Here is a 26,358-nt window from a genome sequence, read left to right as displayed (position 1 = left end):
TATTTTTACATAATACAAGTTTTTTAGGTAAGATCACGTAAATATAAAAATGTCGGTAAACCCACCACCACCCGACGCAGCCAATTAGTAAGGTTTGTCACTTAAACAGAACATGCCAATTCGTTACTAGTACAGCACACCGGTTGTGTGTTAGAGAGCAAAGCCACAACATTAACAATCTGAGTACGACGTTTCGCCAGTAATTACAACCAGCGTCATCAGGAGGCAGCCAGATTTGTGGATTTTTAAATGTAGATTTATTTAAATCTAAATTTTAAAACATATAGAGAAACTGGAACATTATTATTACAGAATTTGGTGGGACACATGTCGAAAAGAGAATGACTCCAGCTTAGCTTGCAAGAACTAAGAGACACAGTGTGGCCATGTGGCCTTAATGAGAGAGACTGACTCCAGCTTAGCTTGCAAGAACTAAGAGACACAGTGTGGCCATGTGGCCTTAATGAGAGACACTAACTCCAGCTTAGCTTGCAAGAACTAAGAGACACAGTGTGGCCATGTGGCCTTAATGAGAGACACTAACTCCAGCTTAGCTTGCAAGAACTAAGAGACACAGTGTGGCCATGTGGCCTTAATGAGAGAGACTGACTCCAGCTTAGCTTGCAAGAACTAAGAGACACAGTGTGACCATGTGGCCTTAATGAGAGACTGACTCCAGCTTAGCTTGCAAGAACTAAGAGACGCTGTGTGGCCATGTGGACTTAATGAGAGAGACTGACTCAAGCTTAGCTTGCAAGAACTAAGAGACACAGTGTGGCCATGTGGCCTTAATGAGAGAGACTCACTCCAGCTTAGCTTGCAAGAACTAAGAGACACAGTGTGGCCATGTGGCCTTAATGAGAGAGACTGACTCCAGCTTAGCTTGCAAGAACTAAGAGACACTGTGTGGCCATGTGGCCTTAATGAGAGAGACTGACTCCACCTTAGCTTGCAAGAACTAAGAGACACACTGTGGCCATGTGGCCTTAATGAGAGACACTAACTCCAGCTTAGCTTGCAAGAACTAAGAGACACAGTGTGGCCATGTGGCCTTAATGAGAGAGCCTGACTCCAGCTTAGCTTGCAAGAACTAAGAGACACAGTGTGGCCATGTGGCCTTAATGAGAGACACTAACTCCAGCTTAGCTTGCAAGAACTAAGAGACACAGTGTGGCCATGTGGCCTTAATGAGAGACACTAACTCCAGCTTAGCTTGCAAGAACTAAGAGACACAGTGTGGCCATGTGGCCTTAATGAGAGAGACTGACTCCAGCTTAGCTTGCAAGAACTAAGAGACACAGTGTGACCATGTGGCCTTAATGAGAGACTGACTCCAGCTTAGCTTGCAAGAACTAAGAGACGCTGTGTGGCCATGTGGCCTTAATGAGAGAGACTGACTCAAGCTTAGCTTGCAAGAACTAAGAGACACAGTGTGGCCATGTGGCCTTAATGAGAGAGACTCACTCCAGCTTAGCTTGCAAGAACTAAGAGACACAGTGTGGCCATGTGGCCTTAATGAGAGAGACTGACTCAAGCTTATCTTGCAAGAACTAAGAGACACAGTGTGGCCATGTGGCCTTAATGAGAGAGACCGGCAGAACAAAGGTTGACGTTGGAATGAAGACAAATGGACGAGGAAGGACACGGACTGCGTTTCACGCATCGCCGAGTGCGTCTCGAAACCTTACCACGCCTACATATATTAACGGACATCGATTAAAGTGGTCCCATTAGATTTACAATTAGTCTGAATCTTTAGTACACATTTAATGCCTAGGAATATAAAACATCTTGTAAGAGAATACAGGTTGTTTAAACAAATTCAAATATTGCTTACTACAACCAAAGCTCATTGAAGAGTCGTAATTTAAAATGAAATTGGCAGAGCAAAAGATTTTAATTAATTTCACTGCTTCCATTATAACATTAACGAACCTGTGGTGGGCCCATTGCTTGCATATTAAACACTCAACACGAGTCATTGTTATTGACTTCTTGACGTTTCAGTGGCACATATCGCACAATATATACACAATTTTGCCATCTTCTTTGGTTCTTTCGGTAAAGTCACGTAGAATAAGATAAAATAATAAATTGATAAAATAAAATAACAATATTCTCACGACGTTTCGGCCACAACACAAGTGGCCTTCATCAGACAGTCTCGTCCCCTTCACCTGATGAAGGCCGCTTGTGTTGTGGCCGAAACGTCGTGAGAATATTATTGTGTTATTTTATTTTATCAATTTATTATTTTATTCTCATTCTACGTGACTTTACCGAAAGAACCAAAGAAGATGAATCCTTGCAGTCACGAAAGCTTTAAATCGAAATTTTGCCATCGTCTGTTTAGCAAGATATCGTCGCCAGAACATTTATCTTAAGTGCATTATTCCTGACCAAATGTTAACGATTAACAAAAGCGCAATAATTAAGGTTGCGCATAAAAACCTCACACGAGGCGAAAAAGCCCTCAAGGGCCCATAAACTACAATCGCGTTTAAACACATAAACTGTACGTATATATCAATGCACACATTGTGTAGCAGCATGATTATTATTAAACTCACCTTTAATAACGAGGCACATAAACACGAGTAAAAGTGTCAATATTAATGTGCCACTGTACACGACGTGACGTAACTGAGGCCCTGCCCCCCCCACGGTGAACGGTGACGCAACGCGTACAGTGCCCGCGTCACGGATTGGCGCCCCGCGTGTACAGAGCGAGGCAGCAGCAGCAGCAGAGCCAGAAGGGGGGCGGCGTTGCCTAGGCGACGTCGGCACCCTCACGATCGACTCCACGGACAAGCTGTGTGTCACGTGGTGACGCCCACACCACCAACACCACCCGCCCCTTACTGGACGTCTGTGAACAAGAGCTTCATAGCGCTTCGGATTTCTCCAGGGTCGATACAGCGTGCGCGGCACCTGTACGCGGCGAGTCCTCGTTTAACGCGGTAGATGCGTTCCTGAAAAGTGCCGCGTTAAGCGGAAACTATTTTCCTCCCGTAAATAATAATAATGTCCACGCACGGTAAGATGGGGGTCCAAATAACTTGAGGGGACGCCGCCGCGTTACCGTCTCATCTCGCTCAACCGCGCAGCTCAAGAAAGTAGTCCGCTCAGAAAGCGCGTTGTGACGGAGAAAACGCGTTGTAGTGAAAACGCGTTATCGTGTGAACACACGGGACAGACCCAGGTGTTGTGGGTTAACTCCCCGAGATAAACTTTCTTCCAACTTTGTGTTTTATACGCCTTGTGCTCCGCCAATTGTTGTTGTGAGCGTCGCTCCTCTGCCCTCTGTTGTTCATGGAGGGAGACTGCACCCCAGTGCCCAGTATCATCCTCCGCGAGCCTCTTCAAAATGCTGATCTTGACACCGCTGGAAGCAGTCATCGGCCTTGACCTCACCTCACAACAGTGCAATTTTAACAGCTCAACATCAAAACACAATGATGGGTCGCTTGCACCAATCGCACAACATCCCAGCATTGACTCTCAGCTGTTAAATTTTGATTTAAAGCTTTAGTGACTGCAGAGATTCATATTCTTGGTTCTTTCAAATTTTCTTGTTGTGGTTTTCACACCTGATGATGATTGCTTGTGTTGCAGTCAAAAGGTCGTGAGAATTTTATTGTTTTATATTTGTATTATTTTATTGTTTCCCTTCGAGGTGACTTTCCCGAAAGAACCAAGAATATGAATCTTAGCTGTTTCTTGTGTAGAGGGGGTCACGTGTGTCACCATAATTGCCCTAATCCTACAACTCGTGCTGCGTAATATTTTCCTTTCCATATTACCTGTGACACATAATGAGGACAACCGGTAATCCAAATGAAACCAGAGGTGGGAAATCTGTTCTTTATATTATTAATTTCAGGCAATGTGAACACGACTTTTAGAAACACCGATGCAGCTATACACGTGCCATATTGGCCAGAAATTCAGATGATACTAATAGGGTTTATTTGCCAGTATTGTACATTATTTAAATTACTTTTGTTTGGGCGGCAGGGTGGTGCAGTGGTCACGCCCGTGCATGACATCTTCTGAAGGACTGCCTGGCTTCGCTTTCCTCATTCTGGTCCCTTTCTCTGCATGGGTTTACTCCCATGGCAAAACAACAACAACATACAATGTAACTGGTACTAGCCAAACATCCAAATTACTCCTGCGAAAAGTTGGCAGGCCCCTCCTGAAAAAGAGTCTTGAGACTCAGTGAGGCTTTCCCAGGGAAACAAGCCTACTAACAACATTGTTTCACTGCATGTGAAAAATAAAGATTTTCAGGATTAAATCTCAGTGGCTGTTTACATTGAAACATCAAGTTACATTCAAGTGATAATTGTAACTGGCACACAGAATTCCTTCACTTTGGCGCGAGGAACTACAGACGAGGGAAGGCGGCAGTCAAATGGTGAGCAGCTGGCAACAAATCCCCCCCCACCACTCCTGCCCATGCTCTGTGGTCCTCTTTATATAAAGATGTTATCGGACAATTAATGAGAGTTTGTACTCTTTGGTTGTTTAGGTAAAGTCGCGTAGGTAGAACAAATAATAATGGATCACGACGTTTTGATCGCCACACAAGCAATCGATGATTATTTTTTATTAGTTTTTTCTACTTACGTGACTTTACCGAAAGAACCAAAGAGTAAGGATTCCTGCAGTCACGACAGCTTCAAATCAAGATTAATGAGTGTTTACATGTGGGAGGAAATCGGAGCATCTGGAGAAATCCAAGCAAATGAGGGGCCAACGCTCTATCACAAATCTACACATGGAACAGGCGGAGTCCACATTATTCGACACCGCCTTCTCTACCTCCTTGACGACCAAGGGGTGGGAGTTGTCGCAACATTGTTGTGATCCACCAACCCTCACCTCCACGTAGTCGTGGATTACAGGCATACATAGCCACCACAACCATCCGGCTAAAGTAGCTGTAATGCAAATCTAAAATTCTACAAAAGTTGATGGGGTAAAGGTCGTAGGTCAATTGGTTTGATTTCTATGCGCATTAACCAGTCTCTAACGTATGCACATTTAGATTCGCATTCGGCCGCCAATGGAACAGGTGGTGTCCAAAAGCAAAGTGGATGTACTGATTATATCTTCATTGCGGGACTCATCCAGCAGTGGATTGACATGGGCTTCAGGTATCCACGTGTGGACGGGCAATGAACACTGGGGCCACCTGGCGGTAAATGTTTGCCGGTGCACATTGGGACCGGCTCACACGTCACTGGCCCCAGGCAGCCCCCAGCCACTGGCGTGCAACACAGCGAAGGGAATCTCCCACCAATGAGAACCACGCACAACCCAGGGTGCAGTCCTATAACTTGGACTTGCAAACACAACAAAACCCATAGCCGCCAACCCACACGGTTTACCCGTATTCTGTTGGGGGAAAGTGAGTTGTCAGGTCCATACGGCAGACGGCCGTTTCAATACGGGCAACATTTTTGTTAAGTTTATTTGTGTGTTTCTCCCTTGTCATGGGACTTATAAGGGGCACGGGGTGACCAACAAGGTCTGAATTGTTCTGTAATAAGGTAGGCACTGATGAGGGGTTGACAGCGATGCAAACCCCACACAATACAAAACGCCAAGCGGCCAGCAACAATAAAAAATAATAATACATAACTGTCCAATGAGTAATTAGATAATTAAGATCAAAGAAACGCGTTCCTTAAATTGATCAAGTTTATTGTTGCAAGAGTTTGGGAAAACAGGAAGACCGGGTGTGGATTCCAGAGTGGAGCAGTGCAAACTGATAAAGCTGAAAAGAAGAGTGAGGTGACCTGCATAGTGGTGAGCGGGTGGGTGAGTAAATGGGTGAGTGTTTGAGTAAAAGAGTTGAGGAGTGTGTGATAGGGTGATTGAGTCAGTGATCAGATGCGTGAGTGACTGGATGAGTGGGTGACTGGATGAGTGGGTGACTGGATGAGTGGGTGACTGGATGAGTGGGTGAGAGGATGCGTAGGTGATAGGATGATTGTGTGGTTGACTGGATGAGTGGGTGACTGAATGAGTGGGTGAGTGGATGAGTGCGTGATTGAATGGGTGACTGGATGAGTGGGTGACTGGATGAGTGGGTGACTGGATGAATGGGTGACTGGATGAGTGGGTGACTGGATGAATGGGTGACTGAATGAGTGGGTGATTGGATGAGTGAGTGATAGGATGATTTACTGAGTGACTAGCTGAGTGTGTGATTGAATTAGTGACGAGATGAGTGTGTGATAGGGTGATTGAGTGAGTGGGTGACTGGATGATAGGGTGATTGCGTGGGTGACTGGATGAGTGTGTGATAGGGTGATTGAGTTAGTGACTGGATGAGTGGGTGACCGAGTTGTTTAGTTGAGTGCGTTCTTGTGAACTGCAGTGAGGCGCGGTGGTTGAACGCGGAGTGGATGAGACGAAGCGGTGAAAGTGTCTGGTAGACCGAGTCCCTTAAGGTGGGTGGAGGGGGGAATCAACGAGGGGAAGTTCACTGCAACATTCACCACGGTGGTGCTAGTAGTCGCAGCGAAATAAAGTGATACAGGGCTGACTGAATGAAGGTTGAGGCGAGGATGCAAGGTGGTGTAGAGGAGGCGAAGAGGAGGGTAGAGGAGGTGAGGTGGTGAGGAGGCGTAGAGGAGGGTGCCCCGCTCTTGGCGTTGATCTTGGTGAACACGTGTCCGCGCCCCGTCTCGTAGCTCTGCCCGGTGCTGATGCAGCCTCCACCGGCCGCAGCTCCCAGCGGCCTCGCCGAGTCCGTGCCCAGCTCCGCTCTGAGCAAGCTCTCCATTGCACGCTGTCTGCTCGCAGCGACAAACACAACGTTAAACTCCCCCCCCCCCCCCCGTCCCGTGTGGCCTCTAACACAGGGGTCCTCAACCCCCAGGTTGCAAGAGCACTTGCTTCAAGTACATATAAACCCACTTTTTTGTGTAGATATGTAGATGACACTTTGGTTGTCTGGCGACATGGTAAGAATACACTTAATGAATGAATGTCTAAATCATCTCAATTCACAAAAACCGGCCATCCAGTTCACCATGGAAATGGAGGTGAATAACACACTCCCTTTCCTGGATATTTTGCTCGGACGAGGCCTAAATGGTAAAGTAACACACACAGCGTTTACCGAAAGGGAACACATACTGATGCCTATCTGAATGCAGATTGGCATCATCACCCCGCACAGAAATCCTTTCTCAACAAGATGCTCATACATCTGGCTAAAACAGTGTCCGATGGTCAAAGTCTGAGGAGAGAGATTAAACATGTCAAAGAAACATTACGATTGAATGTCTACAAAAATGCTCAAATTAACAGAGCAGTGAATGCTAAACCAAGATCAAACAGCAATACTGCTGAATCAGGTTATTAAACAATTAAAATACCATATATCGTGGGAGAAACTGACAAATTAGCTAGTAGTCGCAGCTAAAAAAAAAAGTGATACATTAATGACAGGGCTGAATGAATGAAGGTTGAGGCAAGGATGCAGGGTGGTGTAGAGGAGGCGAAGAGGAGGGTAGAGGAGGTGAGGTGGTGAGGTGTTGAGGTGGCGTGGTGAGGAGGTGAGGTGGCGTGGTGAGGAGGTGAGGTGGCGTGGTGAGGAGGTGAGGTGGCGTGGTGAGGAGGTGAGGTGGCGTGGTGAGATGGCGTGGTGAGGAGGCGTAGAGGAGGCGAGGAGAAGGGTAGAGGAGGTGAGGTGGTGAGGAGGCGTAGAGGAGGCGTAGAGGAGGGTGCCCCGCTCTTGGCGTTGATCTTGGTGAACACGTGTCCACGCCCCGTCTCGTAGCTCTGCCCGGTGCTGATGCAGCCTCCACCGGCCGAAGCGCCCAGCGTCCTCGCCGAGTCCGTGCCCAGCTCCGCTCTGAGCAAGCTCTCCATTGCGTGCTATCTGCTCGCAGCAACAGACACAACGATAAACTCCCCCCCCCCCCCCGGTCCCGTGTGGCCTCTAAATACTTATTTCCTTAGGAGAGGTGATTTATCGGACGAGGCCTAAATGGTAAAATAACACACACAGCGTTTACCAAAAGGGAACGCATACTGATGCCTATCTGAATGCAGATTCGCATCATCACCCCGTACAGAAAACCTCTCTCATCAAGATGCTCATACATCTGGCTAAAACAGTGTCAGATGGTGAATGTCTGGGGAGAGAGATTGAACATGTCAAAGAAACGCTACGATTGAATGTCTACAATAATGCTCAAATTAACAGCAATGAATGCTAAACCAAGATCGAACAGAAATACTGCTGAATCAGGTTATTAAACAATTAAAATACCATATATCGTGGAAGTAATTGAGAAATTAGCTCGAGTTTTGGAAAAGCAAAAAGCTAAACATCTAAGTAAGATTTGGCATGGTACACAAAAATCAAAATATAGTATCTTGTACTTAAGATGAATTGCCTAATTTGTCAACGGATGGTGTGTATCGGATTAATGGCTTATGTGGCAGATGTTATATTGGACAGATGAGACGTAATATTAGCGTAAGACTAAAAGAACACCAAATAAATATTAAACACTCTCAAACATAACTGTTGGAAGTTGCAGAACATGTTTGCCAACAAGGACACCTAATGTATTTTGATAACGATGAAGTGTTGTGTAAAACTCATTATTACTGGCCAAGACTAATTCGAGAATCCATTGAAACTGAGAAAATTTGTATTATTTTTACCTCTCTGACAGCTACAGGCTTAGTGCGGCCTGGAAGCGTATTATTAAGTTATTGTGATTGTAAGATGAGGAGATGAAGGCAGAAGAAGAAGACGTTAGGCGATGTGGTGATGCGGTCGAACGTGGTGGCCCGAGGAGCGGAGGGAGAGATGGCGCGGGACGGGGCAGTGTGAAGGTGGCAAGGACGGTGGACCCCACGTGAGTGGAACAAACGCGTGGAGGAAGAAGACATCTCTCATTTATCATTACTTATAGAGGAAACATACTAATTAAATGATAACTAATCAATTATATAATTTCAATAATCCCCCTCCCCGCCTCTGATTTCTGCACCTGATGGGTTCAGTGATGACATCGCCGTTCTCTATTTAAGACCGGAAGCAGGGGGATGGCTTCACTATTCTGGCAAATCGCCCGATGATGCTGGATGTAATTACCAGTGAAACGTCGTACTCATCTTGTGGATTTACTCTCCAAAACACCGGTGGGCTGAAGTAGTAACTAAGTGGAGTTTTGTTTACATGACAAATTCCTTACTAATTGGCTGTGTCAGGTAGTGTAGGGTTATGACACATTTATATTTACACGATCTAACCCAAAAACCTTTGTTATGAAATTAGGACAATTTATTAAATATATTGTATACCAGAAAATACAGCAATTGACTAAAAATATACGGCAATAGATGTAACCTCGCAGCAGTGAACGTAACGAAATTTCATCATGGAAATGTCCGCTGCACAAAACCTTGCATTCATCGCCCCACACGTGGTACCTCAGCCTCAGGATGAAATAAATCATCAGGGAGTTCTCCGTGAGCATCGTGCGCGCTCCAAATCCAGAGTTGAGCCGTGGTCTCGGCACCCAGCCAGCCGCCTTCTCTTCTTGGGGCAGTCGGAGTCCAGCGCGCTATCGAAGGGCACGTGGTGAACGCTCAAGACGTGTCTCTTGAGCTTCGACTTCTGCGTCGCTCCGTACGAGCAGTCACTGCACGGGAAGGGCTTTTCCTCTGGAACACAAGACATCCACCGTTGAGCACACGCACGTGCTAATACATAATTTATTTATCACCATGCAGTGGATGCCATAGCATTACTATGTATATGGGACGTTTTATCAATCACGGTTGCTGACCACAGGCCCAAAGGCCCAAAATACCAAATGGCCAGCAACAAATACCTCCGATTAGCACGGTTGGCTACGTATGGTACGAAAGAAGTTCAACATACGTACAAATAGTAGAAAAGCAAGATACTGATTTCCTGAAAAATATCACGCGACATCAGAAGTGTTTGCTGGAAGAAGTTTGGTAACTGGATAAGACCATCAATGAGAAGCCAGTTTAATCATGGCTCGGTGACTGAAACCCAGAGTTTCACGGTGTAACCCAACATCCGAGCAGCACCACATCAGATCTCTAGACTCCTCAGCGCAGGCATACAGATATGGTCAACATATGCGTACATTAACTAATTTGTGAAATTATGAATTACATCCAAATGAAATGTAGTGTGTGCATTACTAGGACGTACCTAAAGGTGCCAGGTTGGGTTCATCCACCTTGGGGATGCTCTGCTCCACGCAGCCTACTGCTTCCGTGCAGTCCATCCTCTTGATGTCCGAATTCTGGCTGTTGCTACTGCTGCAATTGGTGACGCTGGTGGTGGTCTTTTTTCTTTTAATGGACTTAGGTCTACTTCGCTTTTCCTTCTTCTTCTGCTGCAAGGCCATCAACACTTTCATGCTCGTAATAGGATCGAGAGCAGCGTATGGTTTATTCTCACTGACTGGTGAAGCAGTTTGTTGATGTGGAACTAGGCCAAAGCATTCAAGAAAATTGGATTTCATGTCATTTATCTTAACGCCGCTATCTTTTGTCGAAGTGTAATCATGTTCAGGCTTCGGTCTGTACAAGAACTGTGCGTGAAGACTTTCATGAGTTTTCAGGATTTCAATAGGACTTAAAAATCCGCAGACTGAGCACATCTCATAGGGCGACGGTGGATTCAACACCGCATTGGCAAAACTGCTGTTATTCACCAAGCCTGGTGCACCCTTGATCATATAATCCTTTTCGTGGCTCTTCAAATGCCTTTTGAATTTTCCTGGCTGATCAAACCTTTGTCCACATATGCCGCACCATTGCTCACGGGTCTCCTTATGCGTTCTTACGTGGGCTTCTAGGCACCATGCCAGCTGGAATTTTTTCCCACAGACGTCACAAGAGATTAGTTTTTTAGCTCTCGTAACTCTACCGGATTGAGGTAGGGTTGAGACGGGTGCTGGTGAAGTGCCATCGCTGGTAAAGGCAATTCTCCCAGCACCATCATGACTCGCCGCCGAATTGCTCTCACACATCTGAAACAAAAGACAAAGGTCACGCGCATGACACCCGTGTCACGAGTGTACTCACAAAGGCATACTTAAGGTGACATAAGATTCATATATACTGCAACTAATTATACCAGAACTCCACAATATTGCAGTTCCTATCATGTACGATTTTACCCTCTTATCCACCCAAGTAATATTTTGTTTCTAAACAACATGACTAACTACCTCCAATTTCCTAATGTTACCCACCCAATAGGCCTTTCTGTATATACGCACTAACAATATAATGATGGCACCACACGTTCACTCCACTATTCACAACACTCGCAATCTCCATATAAGATTGTAATATAATTTCTGTACGAGGGCCCGTCAAAAAGTTTTGAGAATGGACACTTTTTTACAAAAAACTACGTAAAATAGTCTTCATTAAAAGTACAGTATAGTACTATTAATGGCACTTATAAGTGAACGTCATTATCTCTCATGCTAAAATTACAATGTTAACTAGTTACCCAGGAAAGCTTCATTGAGTCTAAGTACTGCATTTTCAGAAAGGTCCCATTGCATTGAGATGTTTGTGTGAGTGGAACCCAGAGAGACCCCACCTTGCATATTGGGAAATAACACAACTCCACACAGATGGATTCAACCCACAAGCTCAAAGCATTCCCTGTTCAACAAAGTACTCAGTGTAATGTTTAATATAATTTATTTGGTGATATATAGTATCGTAATTGTATAGTGAATCTACAGCAGTGTGGTATACAGTAGGTTTGGTAAAATAATACATAGTGTAATATTACAAGTCTAATATTATTATAATCTAACGTATAGGGTAGTGTAGAGTAACTCAGTGTATAATTCAATGTTGTGGTCTGTCTATGCCAGTTTATAATAAAAAATATTATTTGGAGGCATATTATATTTTTTGCGACATAGAAGTGTAATGTATAATAACTTATTGTTAGTAGCTCAGCTTAGTGGAGAATATATTGAGTACATTGATTATATTGATGTAGTTTATATTTAGTTCTTTCACATCGGTTTATTGTATGATAGTTGGGTAGTTGCAGTTCTTTAGCATCAATATACTAAATGCCTCTGTTGATATGTAAACTCTGACTTTAACATAGCTACTTCCGTGACCAGTTACATGCTAATTCCTCACATTAACATCATGCTAATCTCCCAGTTACATGCTAATTTCTGACTTTAACATCCTGCTAATCTATCACATTAACACAGCTACTTCAATGCTAAATTATTCTGTTGATATGTAAACTCTTTTGGCAAGGCGCTCTGCTCCTCCCACCCAGCTTAAAATACGCTGCCAAGCTTAGCAGTGTTCATTGGAGCGCTGTCTTTCCGACAGTTCTGTTTCTTCACCTGAGGACGGCTGCTTGTGTTGTGGCCGAAACGTCGTGAGAATTAAATTTTATTATGTTTTATTTTATTATTTCCCTTCTACGTGACTTTACCGAAAGAACCAAGAAGATGAATCTCTGCAGTCACGAAAGCTTTAAATCGAAATTTATTCAAATCAAGTTGTTTTCTTTTTACCACAGTACTTTATGGAATCCTCAAGAATAAATGCATTTTTAGAAGTATTAAACTACACTTGAAGATGTGTGAGAATGTAATTCTGCAGATGCAAGCACAGGCAAACTCGTATCTGCATATACAAGTTTCTGGGCCTCCTCACTTCACCAAACCCGCATTGACCGGCATGGTGAAGTATGGTTAAACAACTCCCACGAACGGCATGGTGTGGGGGAGGCCTCTATCAAAACGCTGGATCGACAAAGGGCTGATACATGTCACGACATTGTACGTTAAGATCGTTCTCTCGTCAGCACAAGCCGTCTATGTGGACAATAGAGGGCACGACACACGTGTACACGATGGTTGTGTGCGTATATTCAGCGTGTGTATCACGTCATAATTATACAAGGTCGCGATTATGCTCAAAACGAACCAAATGTATAACATCACGAATAACTTTGGAGGTCTCCAGAGCCTGAACAACATTTGAAGTAGACACTGACCCTTGTCACGAGTTCTTATGAACTATAAACTAAACTATAAACTATTTCTATTTAACCAGGTAAGGCCCACTGAGCTATATAACTCTTATCAGAAGCGACCTGGACACAAATGATAGCTCAACGAAAGTGGCTTATCATGTGGACATTTATAGCAGTCAAGTACTCTAAACTCACGTTTCTAAATGTGGAGGGGAAAACCGAAGGACCAGGAGAAGAATCTACGCGACCACAGGGGAAAAAAATTAACAAATACAGAGCAGGCGTCAGGGTCTCGATGGAACCTCCATACTGCTGTAGGCCTAGCGAGGTAGTTAACATCTCGACACCGCGGCGCCCCTTATTAAAAGCTTAGCCATGTCTAGCAAGGTTATTGACTCATTTCACTCGACTCACGGCACCACAAGTAATGTATTAAACAAATAAAACAATAATAAAGTAGAGAGGCGCTACTTACATTTAACAATGTTGTTGTTAACTTTAAAAGGAGCGCGCTTCCCTCTGGCTTGCAGTCCGGCGTTCGCGGTCTCCACTTCCTGGATAAGCCACGCCCGTCGCGGCTATGCCCCGCCCACTGTCGTGCAAGCCACGCCCCCGCGGATCGGGCCAAGCTCATCCCACGGTGAAAGCCCCACAATCGGAATCTTTATTTACAGACAGTCCTCGACTTACGAACGCCCAAATTACAAACAGCCGCCCTTCAGAACCAACTGGCATGAAATATAAATTATTTTATATCGCCTGAAAACGCGAACTCGCGCTTGTGAGTGAGTGCGCGTGCGTGAGTGTGAGCAGGGGGCACAGGTGGTGCATCAGCCAGTCATCTCAGTCATCTCAGTCAGTCGACCCGTGGCACCACCTGGGTCTGCCCCGTGACCTGCCAGCGGGCGTTCGACACTTCACGTGGCCTCAAGGTGCACATGGCCTGGCACAAGCGTCGTGGTGACGTCACCGCCACTTAGTGGCGAATGGCGGTTGTTGTTGTTGTGAGACAGTGAGAGAGCGTGAGGTCGACAGCCTCAGATGAGTTCCTGGTGCGGTGTGGAGTGAACATCGCTACTGGGGGAGACAAAGGCGACCGTGGAGGAGAATCCTCCAGGTGCTCACTGATACACTCACCAACTTTGCCTCACCAATTACACCTCACCCACCTCACCACCCCAATTACACCTCACAAACCTAACCTCACCAATTACACCTCACCAATCACACCACACTCACCTCACTCACCAAACACCAACTCCACTCACCGCACAAATGGCACTCATCACACCTACTACACTCATCTCACCCACTACATTCACCACACCAACCACTACATTCACCAAACCAACCACTACATTCACCACACCAACCACTACATTCACCACACCACCCACTACGTTCACCACACCACCCACTACATTCACCAAACCAACCACTACATTCACCACACCAACCACTACATTCACCACACCACCCACTACATTCACCACACCAACCACACAGTCATCAGACTGACTGCACCCATCTCATCCACAGCACCAACCTCACTCATCTCACCAATCAAAACTCATCTCAACGACCGCAATTCACCACCTTCCATGCTGCCATCTACATCAGTGGCCAGCAGATGGCAGCATCTACAGGCCACATTCTTGGCCAGTCGATGGCAGCATGGAACGGAGGTTACCGAGCAATCTATAAACGTACGATATTTATTTTGGCTCTCTACAAGGCGTGAGATCTCAGGTAGGTCTGGTTACTCACACGTACACATTATTTGGTGAGGAATTGGCAAGACGTCCCAAGCAGAATCCTAAAAATTAGAGACTCAACAAGGCATCTGTGGATGAAGTCAGGCCCGTGTCTGTCTGCTCGATTATTTCATATCTGTCAACCCCTTATCAGGGCCGAGCTTATCACAGACCAATTCAGACTTTATTGGTCACCCCGTGTCCTTATAAATCTCAACGTAGTGAAAACGCGTTATCGTGTGAACACGCGGGACAGACCCAGGTGTTGTGGGTTAACTCCCCGAGATAAACTTTCTTCCAACTTTTATACGCCCGGCGCTGCGCCAATAATTGTTGTGAGTGTCGCTCCTCTGCCCTCTGTTGTTCATGGAGGGAGACTGCACCCCAGTGCCCAGTATCATCCTCCGCGAGCCTCTTCAAAATGCTGATCTTGACACCGCTGGAAGCAGTCATCGGCCTTGACCTCACCTCACAACAGTGCAATTTTAACAGCTCAACATCAAAACACAATGATGGGTCGCTTGCACCAATCGCACAACATCCCAGCATTGACTCTCAGCTGTTACTTGTGTAGAGGGGGTCACGTGTGTCACCATAATTGCCCTAATCCTACAACTCGTGCTGCGTAATATTTTCCTTGCCATATTACCTGTGACACACATAATGAGGACAACCGGTAAGTCAAATGAAACCAGAGGTGGGAAACCTGTTCTTTATAATATTTTAAATAGGCAATTTGAACACGACTTTTACAAACACCGATGCAGCTATACACGTGCCACATTATCCAGAAATTCAGTTGATACTAATAGGGTTTATTTGCCAGTATTGTACATAATTTAAATTATATTTGTTTGGGCGGCAGGGTGGTGCAGTGGTCATGCCCGTGCATGACATCTTCTGAAGGACTGCCTGGCTTCGCTTTCCTCATTCTGGTCCCTTTCTCTGTATGGGTTTACTCCCATAGCAAAACAACAACATACAATGTAACTGGTACTAGCCAAACATCCAAATTACTCCTGCGAAAAGTTGTCAGGCCCCTCCTGAACAAGAGTCTTGAGACTCAGTGAGATTGCTTGTGTGGCGATCGAAACGTCGTGATCCATTATTATTTTTTCTACCTACGTGACTTTACCGAAAGAACCAAAGAGTAAGGATTCCTGCAGTCACGAAAGCTTGAAATCAAGATTAATGAGTGTTTACATGTGGGAGGAAATCGGAGCACCTGGAGAAATCCAAGCAAATGGGGGGGGGGGGGGGGGGGGCAACGCTCTATCACAAATCTACAGATGGAACAGGCGGAGTCCACATTATTCCACACTGCCTTCTCTACCTCCTTGACGACCAAGATTCATATTCTTGGTTCTTTCGGTAAAGTCACGTAGATTTGAAAATAAAAAGAAAATAATTAAATGGAAATCATGAATTGTTATTATTATATTTTGATTTAAAGCTTTCGTGACTGCAGTGATTCATATTATTGGTTCTTTCAGCAAAGTCACGTAGAAGGGAAACAATAAAATAAAATAAATATTTTTTAAAATATTATTTTAAATTTTACTTTTCTTTTATTATTTATATTTTCTATCTACGTGACTTTACCCAAAGAACTAGAAATATAGCGTGTAGATTCTGCCAATTTAAAAATACAAAAAAATTATTTGTTTCATTTTTTTTTTATCTCTGTGACTTTACCGAAAGAACCAAGAATATGAATGTGGGTTTTTTGCTTTTATTATTTTCCATTTCACACTTTTTACTTGATTTGATTTGATTATTTTTTTTATTTTCTATCGACGTGACTTTACCGATAGAACCAAGAATATGGCGTGTAGATGCTGCCAATTTAAAAATTAAAATAGATTGAAAATAATAATCAAAATCCAGATTCATATTCTTGGTTATTTCGGTAAAGCCATGTAGGTTGAAAATAAAAATAATAAAATTAAAAAAACAAAAGATAAATGGAAAATAATGAAAGCTTTTATTATTTTAAATTTATTATTTTAATTTGTCATTTTTTTAAATTGGCAGAATCTACACGCCATATTCTTGGTTCTTTCGGTAAAGTAACGTAGATTTGAAAATGAAAATAATAGAATTAAATGAAAAATACTAAATCATGAATTATTATTTTTTTACTTTTCTTTATTATTTATATTTTACCCAAAGAACCAAGAATCTGGCGTGTAGATGCTGCCACCTGCCAACGTTGTTGGCCACGAGATGGCAGCATCTACACGCCATATTATTGCTTCCTTCGGTAAAGTCACGTAGAAAGAAAATAATAATAAAATAAAAAAATGAAAATTATTAAAGCTTTTATTATTTTCAATTTATTATTTGTATTTTTAAATTAAATTATATTATTTTAAAATCTACGTGACTTTAACGAAAAAAACAAGAATTCGGCGTGTAGATGTTGCCACCTGCCGGCCACCAACGTGGCGTGTAGATTCTGCCAATTTAAAAATTAAAATAATAAATTTAATATAACAAAAGCTTAAATAATATTAAAAGCTTTTATTCAATTGATTATTTTAAAATTGTATTTTTTTTTTTATCTCCGTGACTTTACCGAAAGAACCAAGAATATGAATGTGGGTTTGTTTTGCTTTTATTATTTAAAATTTCACATTTTTATTTGATTTGATAATTTTTTATTTTCTATGGACGTGACTTTACCGAAAGAACCAAGAATATGAATTCCTGAAGTCACGAAAGTTTTAAGTCACAATCTACACCCAACAATGGTGGCCAGCAGATGGCAGCATCTACACGCCAGATTATTGCTTCCTTCGGTAAAGTCATAATACTGGTAGGAACGAAGTTGTAAACTGAGTGTACCAGCCTGCAATAGATTAATGTGTCCGTCCGTCCCCTTTGAATACTTTAACGAAGTGAAATCTCGTGCTGTTGGGTGTAAAATCAGCAATAGGCAGCGCAGAGACTTGCCCTACCAGCCCACCCTGCAGGGACCTGTTAATAAAATTAAAATAATAAATTGAAAATAATAAAAGCTTTTATTTTGAATGTATTATAAAATAATAAAAGCATTTATTATTTTCAATTTGTTATTTTTATTTTATTTTTTTGTATTTTAAAATTTCAAATAATAAATTGAAAATAATAAAGCTTTTATTAGTTTAAATATTATAATTTATATTTTTAAATTAAACTTAATTATTTTTATTTTCAAATCTACGTGACTTTACCTGAAGAACCAAGAATATGGCGTGTAGATTCTGCCAATTTAAAAATTAAATAATACAATTTTAATAATAAAAGCTTTCATTATTTCAATTTTCTTGTATTTTTAATTTAAAAAGCTTTTAGTATAGCTTTTATTATAATATTATAATATTATAATCAAAGCTTTTATTATAATAAAAGCTTTTATTATTTTAGGATTCTCCTCCACGGCGGCCTTTGTCTCCCCCAGTAGCGATGTATACGACACACCGCACCAGGTACTCATCTGAGGCTGAGTCGACCTCACACTCTCTTACTGTCTCAAAACAACAACCGCCATGCGCCACTAATTGGCGGTGACGTCACCACGACACTTATGCCAGGCTATGTGCACCTTGAGGCTACGTGAAGTGTCGATCGCCGGCTGGCAGGAGGTCACGGGGCAGACCCAGGTGCCACTGGTCGACTGACTGAGATGACTGAGATTACTGGCTGATGCACCACCTGTGCCCCCTACTGTGCCAACTTGCTGAGCTTTAGCCACCCGACGCTCCGCTCGTTTTTCTGAGCGTCGCTCCTCCGCCCTCCGTTGTTGTCGGAGGGCGACTGCCTCCAACTGCCCAGTAGAGACACCGCTGGTACCAGTCATTGGCAAGTCCACTCAGCTCCACATCCTCCTGTACCACATCACTCCATCTCTTCTCTAGTCCGTGCCACGCCCGTTTAGCTCCCTCGATCCGGCCGAACAAAAGCTGTTTGGGCATGCGGTGATTTGGCATGCGGGCTACATGGCCCAACCAACGCAGCCTTGCCTGCTGGAGGAGCTCACCGATGGGACTTTGTTCAGATCTTTCGAGGATTTGTGAGCTCACACAATCCAGCCTGATTAAACCCAGGATTGATCGTAGGCAGGCCAGCCTAAATGTTTCTAACCGGTGAAGATGCTGCATTAGGGGGGTCCACGTTTTGCAAGCGTAGAGAAGGGATGGAATGACTGTGGCCGAGAAGAACCGAAGCTTCATGCGGAGCGACAGACCAGGTAGCTTCTACACAAGGTTACACAACCGATGAAAAGATAATGCCGCTCGACTAATTCGGAGTGAGACCTCTGCTGTTAAACCGGAGCCGATCATGAGCACACTGCCCAGGTATGGAAAACTCTCCACTCTCTCCCCAACTGCCCCATCACCGATTGGGAGTTGTGGGGGTAGAGTGCCCGATGGCACAAAATACCCAGGCAGGTGCTTCGTTTTGGTGGGGCTGATGGTAAGGCCCCACCTCTTAGTGGCACACTCCAGTTTCAGCAGCAGCGCCTCCAACTCCTCCTCTGAATGAGCAGCAATTACCAGGTCGTCGGCATACATAATGTGGTTGACCAATAGGGAGACATCCCTTGACCGCACCTGGGCATCGATCAGCCTCCCATTGTATCTGTACCAGACGTAAATTCCTCTGGTACAGCTACTGAAGGCTTCACGAACTATGTGGTCGAAATAGATGTTAAATAATGTTGGAGCCAGAGGACATCCCTGTCGCAGGGAATGGCTCTGACTCCCGGCTATGTAGTTTTACTCGGGTCTGCTCACCATCATGAAGGTCCTTAATGAGTGTGAGCAGAGGGTCAGGGACTCTGAAAGCACGAAGAACAACCCAGAGCCCAGGCCTACTGATGGTATCATAGGCCTTAACCAGGTCAATAAAGCAGAGATGCAGGTCTAGTTGGAATTCCCTCCACCTCTGCTGTAGCAGACGGACATAAAATATGACATTTTTGCAGGACCGCCCTTTCTTGAAACCGCATTGGGGCTCCGCAAGCTTCTCCTTAGCGTACCTAGCAAGGCGATGTTGAATAATCCTTGCCAGGACCTTTCCCGGCACACTGAGGAGTTAGATGCCCCTGTAGTTGTTACAGTCTGTGCGGTCCCCCTTCTTAAAGAGGGGGACCGCCAGGGCATCCTTCCAATCCTGCAGAACCCGTCCAGTGGCCCAGACTGTTGTTATGATGTCATGTAGGGCAGTCTGCGCACAAACGCCACCCTCCCTCAGCATTTCGCTTTGGAGATCATCTCTGCTCGGTGCCTTTCCTGTTCTCGGACTCTGGATCGCCCTCAGTACTTCCTCAACGGATGGTACCTCAGCCAGCCACTCACAGAGGGTGACATCCTCCTCCAATATTTGAGGCACCGCATCCTCAGCAGGGTCATCCCCACTTTGTCCCATGATGTTTTCCAGGCTGAGGGATTCCCCCTCCCCCAGGACCTCACAGAAATGCTCAGCAAATCTGCAAACCTGTCACTGGGGGTCGGAGATTGGATCACCCTTCGTTCCCCTAATGATGGTGTAGTGGGTAAATTGACGAAGAAACTTCTGATGAGGCAACACGATATTTATTGTCTTGGCCCCTTTTTGGGCCATGGACATTAGCCCTGGCGTGATAGCACTTCCGCCCCCTATTGACGATAAGGGGAAGCTACCAGCCCACAGAGTGGTGAGTGACGATTACCCCTACAATGGTAATAGGTGTGGCGCTGTAGGTTACTTTTTTAATGGAGTTAAATAGGGATTTGTGATCGCGGGCCATTGAGGCAGACTCCATCTCCTCAGCAACCCGCGACCACCACCCATCCTTGCAGCGCCTCACGTCTCTCCGAACCTCCGAGCGAAGGCTGCGGTAAGCCTCCTCATTCTCTGACGTGGGATGCTGTAGACGATTAGAGTGGGCCTGTTGCTTTTTCTCAACCATCCTGAACGCCTCCTCTGTCGGCCAAGGTCTCTGGGGAGGTCTGGAACACGTACACAAAGCAGCCATTGCAGCTGCATGAGTCACAGACCTAAACCTCGCCCATTTACCCTCGACATCAGGAGGAGTGGGGGACGATGCTGTCTCACTCACACTCACTCACAGCGCGAGGCCGACTCATTACATCTCGCGGAGGATCGCGCTGCTGAACAAAAAAAGTTCCGCGGTTTCAGTTTGCAAGCGCGAGTTCGCGTTTTAAGGCAATGGGGGCCGTCCATAAATGACGTCACGCACCTGGGGAGGGGGGGGGCAGACATTTGTGACGAGGGGGGGGGGGTTGAGAAATGTGACGTCACGTCAAAATGCGCAACTTAAAATTAATATAGACAACATGTTCTACTTAGTTAAATAGACTTTTTAATAAATGTTTTCTCCTACAACATCAGAGTGCAGCGCCACATTAAATACAATGACAATAGTTTAAAGCGATTTGAAGCATGTTTTATTTTCAAAATGGAAATATGGTTTTGGGGGGGGGCAGAGCTTTGTGACGTCAGCGAGCTCCGCGGCGGGAGCGAGCTCCGCGGCGGGAGCGAGCTCCGCGGCGGGAGCGAGCTCCGCGGCGGGAGCGAGCTCCGCGGCGGGAGCAAGCTCCGTAACGGGAGCGAGCTCCGTGGCGGGAACGAGCTCCGTGGCGGGAGCGAGCTCCGTGGCGGGAGCGAGCTCCGTGGCGGGAGCGAGCTCCGTGGCCGGAGCGAGCTCCGTGGCGGGAGCGAGCTCCGCACCCGAACGCGTTGGCACGGCCATCTTTTGGATCGCTAACACGGCTGCTTTTGTCACACGTGGACATCCTACCACCGGCATGACTGCATCGACTTGCTCATCTCTCATTGCCTTCAACATGATATTCTCATTGACTTCGTTCATGTACTTTTACATGCTTTTCTCTTTAACTTTAACATGCCACTCTTGGTTACACATAGACTGACATTAACTTACTAATTTTTTCATTAACTTTTACATGCTTCTCTCATTAAAACACATTCTCTCTCTCTCTCTCCCACCAGCCGTTCTTATGCTAAGTTCATTAACTTTAACATACCACGCTATTTATTACACGTAGACTGACATCGACTTGCTCATCTCTCATTGACTTTAACATGATATTCTCATTAACTTCGCTCATTGACTTTGACATACTTTTCTCATCAACTTTAACATGCTATTCTTGGTTACACATAGACTGACATTAACTTGCTATTTTTTTCACTAACTTTTACATGCATCTCTTATCAAAATACATATGCTAATCCTACATGCTAATCTGAACTCTTATGCGCTACGGAAGCAAATTAACTTTGCACTATAATCCAACATGCTCATCTAAGTTCATTTCCTTTAACATGGCACGCTATTTATTACCTTTACACTATAATACCCCATTAGCACTACTTTGGCTACCTTTGTTCTCAAAAACTTATATAAACTCTTGCTGGTAACAGCTTCTCTTCACAAGGCAGCAGACATCGTGCTGCTCGCAGCAGACATCGCGGCTGTCGCGATTTTCACCTGAAGATGATGGCTTGTGTTGCTATCGAAACGTCGTGATTTATTTTGTTTTATTTCTACCTACGTGACTTTACCGAAATAACCAAAGAGTATGGATTCCTGCAGTCACAAAAGCTTAAATCAAGATCGGTTTTAATTATTTATCGAGTGTGGGTAGAATCTGTGCAGAGTTGTGCTGTTTCCCCATGTGCAAGGTGGGGGTCTCTCTGGGTTCAACTCACACAGAGCCAAACGCTCATTAATATAATTGCCAAATATCTCATTGCAATGAGAAACTTCTGAAAAAAATCAGTCTTTAGACTCAATGAGGCGTTCCTGGGTAAATAGTTAATATTGTAATAATTAACATGAGGAATAATGAAGTTCACTTATGAGTGCCACGAAGAGTACTATACTGGACTTATAATTAAGCATATTTTACGTAGTTTTTTGGAAAAAGTGTCCATTCTCAACACTTTTTGACGGGCCCTCATGCAGAAATTATATTGCAATCTTACATGTGGATTGGGAGTCAAGTGTGTCATGAATAGGGACTGAACGTATGGTGCTATAATTAGCTTGCTGTTGTGTATATACAGAAAGGATCTCTGGTGGGTAACATTTGGAAATTGGAGATAGTCATTGTTGTTCATATACAAAATCTTATTTGGGTGATGATTTTAAGCTTTTGTGACTGCAGAAATCCATACTCTTTGGTTCTTTCGGTAAAGTCACGTAGGTAGAAAAATAAAATAAAAAATAACATATAACGATGTTTCTATCGCAACACAAGCGGTCGTCCTCAGGTGGAAAAAATAATCCGCTGCATCTCCGACCAGCGCCACCTAGCCAGTGAACTGGAGCACATATGAAGTGGGTAAATAATCGGCGGAGAACTTCTTGCAAGGCAACACGATATTTATTAACACTATTTTACAGGGTCCCTAACACAAAGGGGTAGCGGCCCCTTCACCCGATACCTGGGGAGGTATGGCCTCCAGACTACACGGGCCCTAACACTGGGAACCCGTTAATTCCCTGTCCTCCGGCTGGGGGCCCTAGGGGAGGCTATGCTGACCCGACCGTGCCAGGGTCTTCGGGTCCTGACCACTGGCCTCACTGAGCTCCGACCCTTGGAAGGACGACGGAGCTTGGGGTCCAGGGTCCTAACTTCAGCCCAGGTCTACAGTCTTCGGCTTGGAGATGCCTGAGCCGGACCCTTGAGAGGTCCGGCTTATATACTGGTTCGTGGCTTGCTCCGCCTTAGCCACGCCTCCCTTACAGAACTTTCTGGAAGGTGACATCATCCCCCAGTCCCCCCTCCCGGGGTCTGGGGAATGTGTCTCAGGATCCGCTTCCCAGGGATTGTCGTTGGCCCCTTGGGCCATAGTCATTAACAGTGGCGTGATAGCGCTTCCGCCCCCTGTTGACGAGAAAGGGGAAGCTACCCGCTAACAGGATGGGGAGTGCCGATTAATGCCTCTACACATACACCAAGCCCTCAAGATGAATGGATACTCAGACCGCACAATCCGCAAAGCTGTATCTCCAACCATGGGGAGACAACCTTCTGAGGATCCAATAAAAACAATCACCTTACCGTACATAGCACGTGTCACCAAAAAGATTTCCAAAATCTTAAACAAACACAAGATCCAGGTCCGATTCAATACAGTACACAAAATCCGTGATTTGATCCCACCTGTGAAGGATGTCATTCCTGACATGCAATACCCTGGTGTCTACAAACTAAGTTGTGTCTGCGGCAGCAGTTACATTGGGGAAACGAAACGACATGTCTCGGACTGTGTTCGCGAACACAAGGCAGATTTGAAACACGGCAGAACCAATACCTCTGCCGTGGATGATCATTGTTATAACGCAGTGGGCTCGCACGATATTATTTTTTCCGAGACCAAGGTACTCTGCAAACCTTCGGGCTACCATCAAAGATTTGTCCATGAAGCCATCCAGAAAAATAAACACGGAGACAATTTCAACCGAGAAGATGGGTATAAGCTGAGCAATCATTGGAAGGACGTTATTAACCAAGCAAAGTCGTAACTTGCTGTGGCGCTCCCATTCTTCCCTGCCGTTTGGCTGTTATCTCCGACTCTCTGAGTTGCATTGCCCTGTTAGGTGCCTCTGCATTAATGGGCTGGGGTCTCACTAACATGGCCACCTCTGCTCCCTTAGCCTCGATGTATCGATGGTTCTGGCTGTGTGATGGGCTGTCTGTCTCACTGCGGTGGTTCTCTTGCGTGGACGTGCTTGCCTCTCACAGCGCAGTTGGCAGCGCCGCAGCTTGTGTTACACATAGACATGACATTAACTTGCTAATCTCCCTAATCTCTCTGCCTAATCTCTCCCATCAACACAGTGCTGATCTCCCATTAACACTGCTCTTGTGCCCATATGCGAGGACGATACTCTTATGCGGCGACGGAAGCTCATTTCATGCTAATCTTCTCCCTAATCTCCCCCATTAACACAACTGACGTGCTTGCATCCGGGGATGGAATTCCTTTCCAGCTCAGACCCCACCTGCTTGCCCTTCACCACGTATATAACCTCTTGTTTTAACAGCTCTCTCGCTGGTTCAGCAGTTCTACCGCTGGATTATTTTTTCCGCCTGACGACGAACACTTGTGTTGCGATCGAAATGTCGTAATGTTGTTTTTTATTTTATTTTTCTACGTACGTGACGTTACTGAAAGAACCAAAGAGTACTTATTTGGGTGGATAAGGAGTAAAATAGTAGATGATAGGATCTGCACTATTGAGGACTTCTGTTATAATGAATCTGTTATAATGAATCTTACGTCACCTTAAGTATGCCTTTGTGAGTCCACATATGACACAGGTGTAATGCGCTTGACCTTTGTCTTTTGTTTCAGATGTGCGAGAGCAACTCCGCTGCGAGTCATGGTGGTGCTGGGAGAATTGCCTTTACCATCGATGGCACTTCACCAGCACCCGTCTCAATCCGGTAGAGTTACAAGAGCGAAAAAACTCATCTCTTGTGACGTCTGTGGGAAAAAAATTCCAACTGGCATGGTGCCTAGAATCCCACGTAAGAACGCACAAGGAGACCCGTGATCAATGTTGCGGCATATGCGGACGAAGCTTTGATCAGCAAGGAAAATTCAAAAGGCATATGAAGACCCACGAAAAGGATTACATGATAAAGGGTGCACCAGGCTTGGTGAATAACGGCAGTTTTGCCAATGCGGTGTTGAATCCGATAGAGTCACTAGAATCTGATAGTATCACTAGAGTGAGAAAACGAATCTCTTGCGACGTCTGCAGGAAAACATTCCAACTGGCATGGTGCCTAGAGTCCCACATGAGAATGCACAAGACCGGTGGTCAAAGCTGCAACATCTGCGATCAAAGCTTTGATCAGCCCTACAAACTCAGAAGGCATATGGAGACCCATGGAAAGAACTCAAGGGGCGCACGTGGCATGGTGAATGACGGCAATTTTGCCAATGCGGTGTTGAAGGTGTGTCAGAGCTACTCGGCTGCGAGTCATGGTGCTGGAAGAATTGCCTTTGCCATGGATGGCACCAGCAGCTCCAGCAGCAGCAGCTTGTCGAGTCCTGGTGGTGAGGAGGCAGAGTTGCAGACAATGCCACCTTCTGCAAAGGGCGCACCTGCGTGCAACGAAGTTATTGCTATCACAGCAACCGTGCATGGAACAAAGGCGCCTGCTGGGAAACGCCACGCCTGACCAGCGCCCGTCTCGACTCCACCTCACTCCCATAGTCACTAGAGTGAGAAAACAAATGTCTTGCCAAGTCTGTGGGAAAGCATTCCAACTGCCATCATGCCTAGAGTCCCACATGAGAACGGACAAAGAGACCCCTGACCAATGGCATCTGCGGTCGAAACTTTGATCAGCCAGGCAAATTCAGAAGGCATATGGAAACCTACGAAAAGGCCTATTGGATATTTCTTTGCTGTTCTATTACTAAAGCTATCAACAGAAGGTGTGTACCGGATTAATTGCACTTGTGGCAAATGCTATGTATGGCAAACAGGACGAATGATCAGCACGAGACTAA

The 26,358-nt window shown here is 45.0% G+C and overlaps 2 protein-coding genes across 2 annotated transcripts in view; one reads left to right on the top strand and one right to left on the bottom strand.

Annotated features, from left to right (window-relative positions):
• The window catches only part of LOC142906380 (anoctamin-5-like), a gene marked incomplete at its 5' end in the record, with an annotated part of 145,602 nt that extends 136,110 nt beyond the window's left edge, over window positions 1-9,492 (top strand). Inside the window, one exon of the mRNA XM_076054038.1 lies at window positions 9,477-9,492. Coding sequence (XP_075910153.1) covers window positions 9,477-9,492 — 16 coding nt within the window. The remainder of the gene's footprint in view (window positions 1-9,476) is intronic.
• Window positions 7,942-13,607, bottom strand: LOC142906437 (zinc finger protein 217-like). Its single transcript, XM_076054174.1, has 3 exons — window positions 13,533-13,607; window positions 10,229-11,054; window positions 7,942-9,705 (listed from the first exon to the last, which is right to left on the bottom strand). Exons 2-3 carry the CDS (start codon window positions 11,052-11,054, stop codon window positions 9,497-9,499), a joined length of 1,035 nt encoding a protein of 344 aa, XP_075910289.1. The 5' UTR covers window positions 13,533-13,607; the 3' UTR covers window positions 7,942-9,496.
• Window positions 13,608-26,358: the final 12,751 nt, after the last annotated feature.

This window comes from Petromyzon marinus, chromosome 64 (genome assembly GCF_048934315.1).
Source record: "Petromyzon marinus isolate PM22_M1 ecotype Great Lakes invasive population chromosome 64, UKy_Petmar_22M1.pri1.0, whole genome shotgun sequence".
In the NCBI taxonomy this organism is placed as follows: domain Eukaryota; kingdom Metazoa; phylum Chordata; class Hyperoartia; order Petromyzontiformes; family Petromyzontidae; genus Petromyzon; species Petromyzon marinus.
This window is presented reverse-complemented; position numbering and strand designations above follow the sequence as displayed.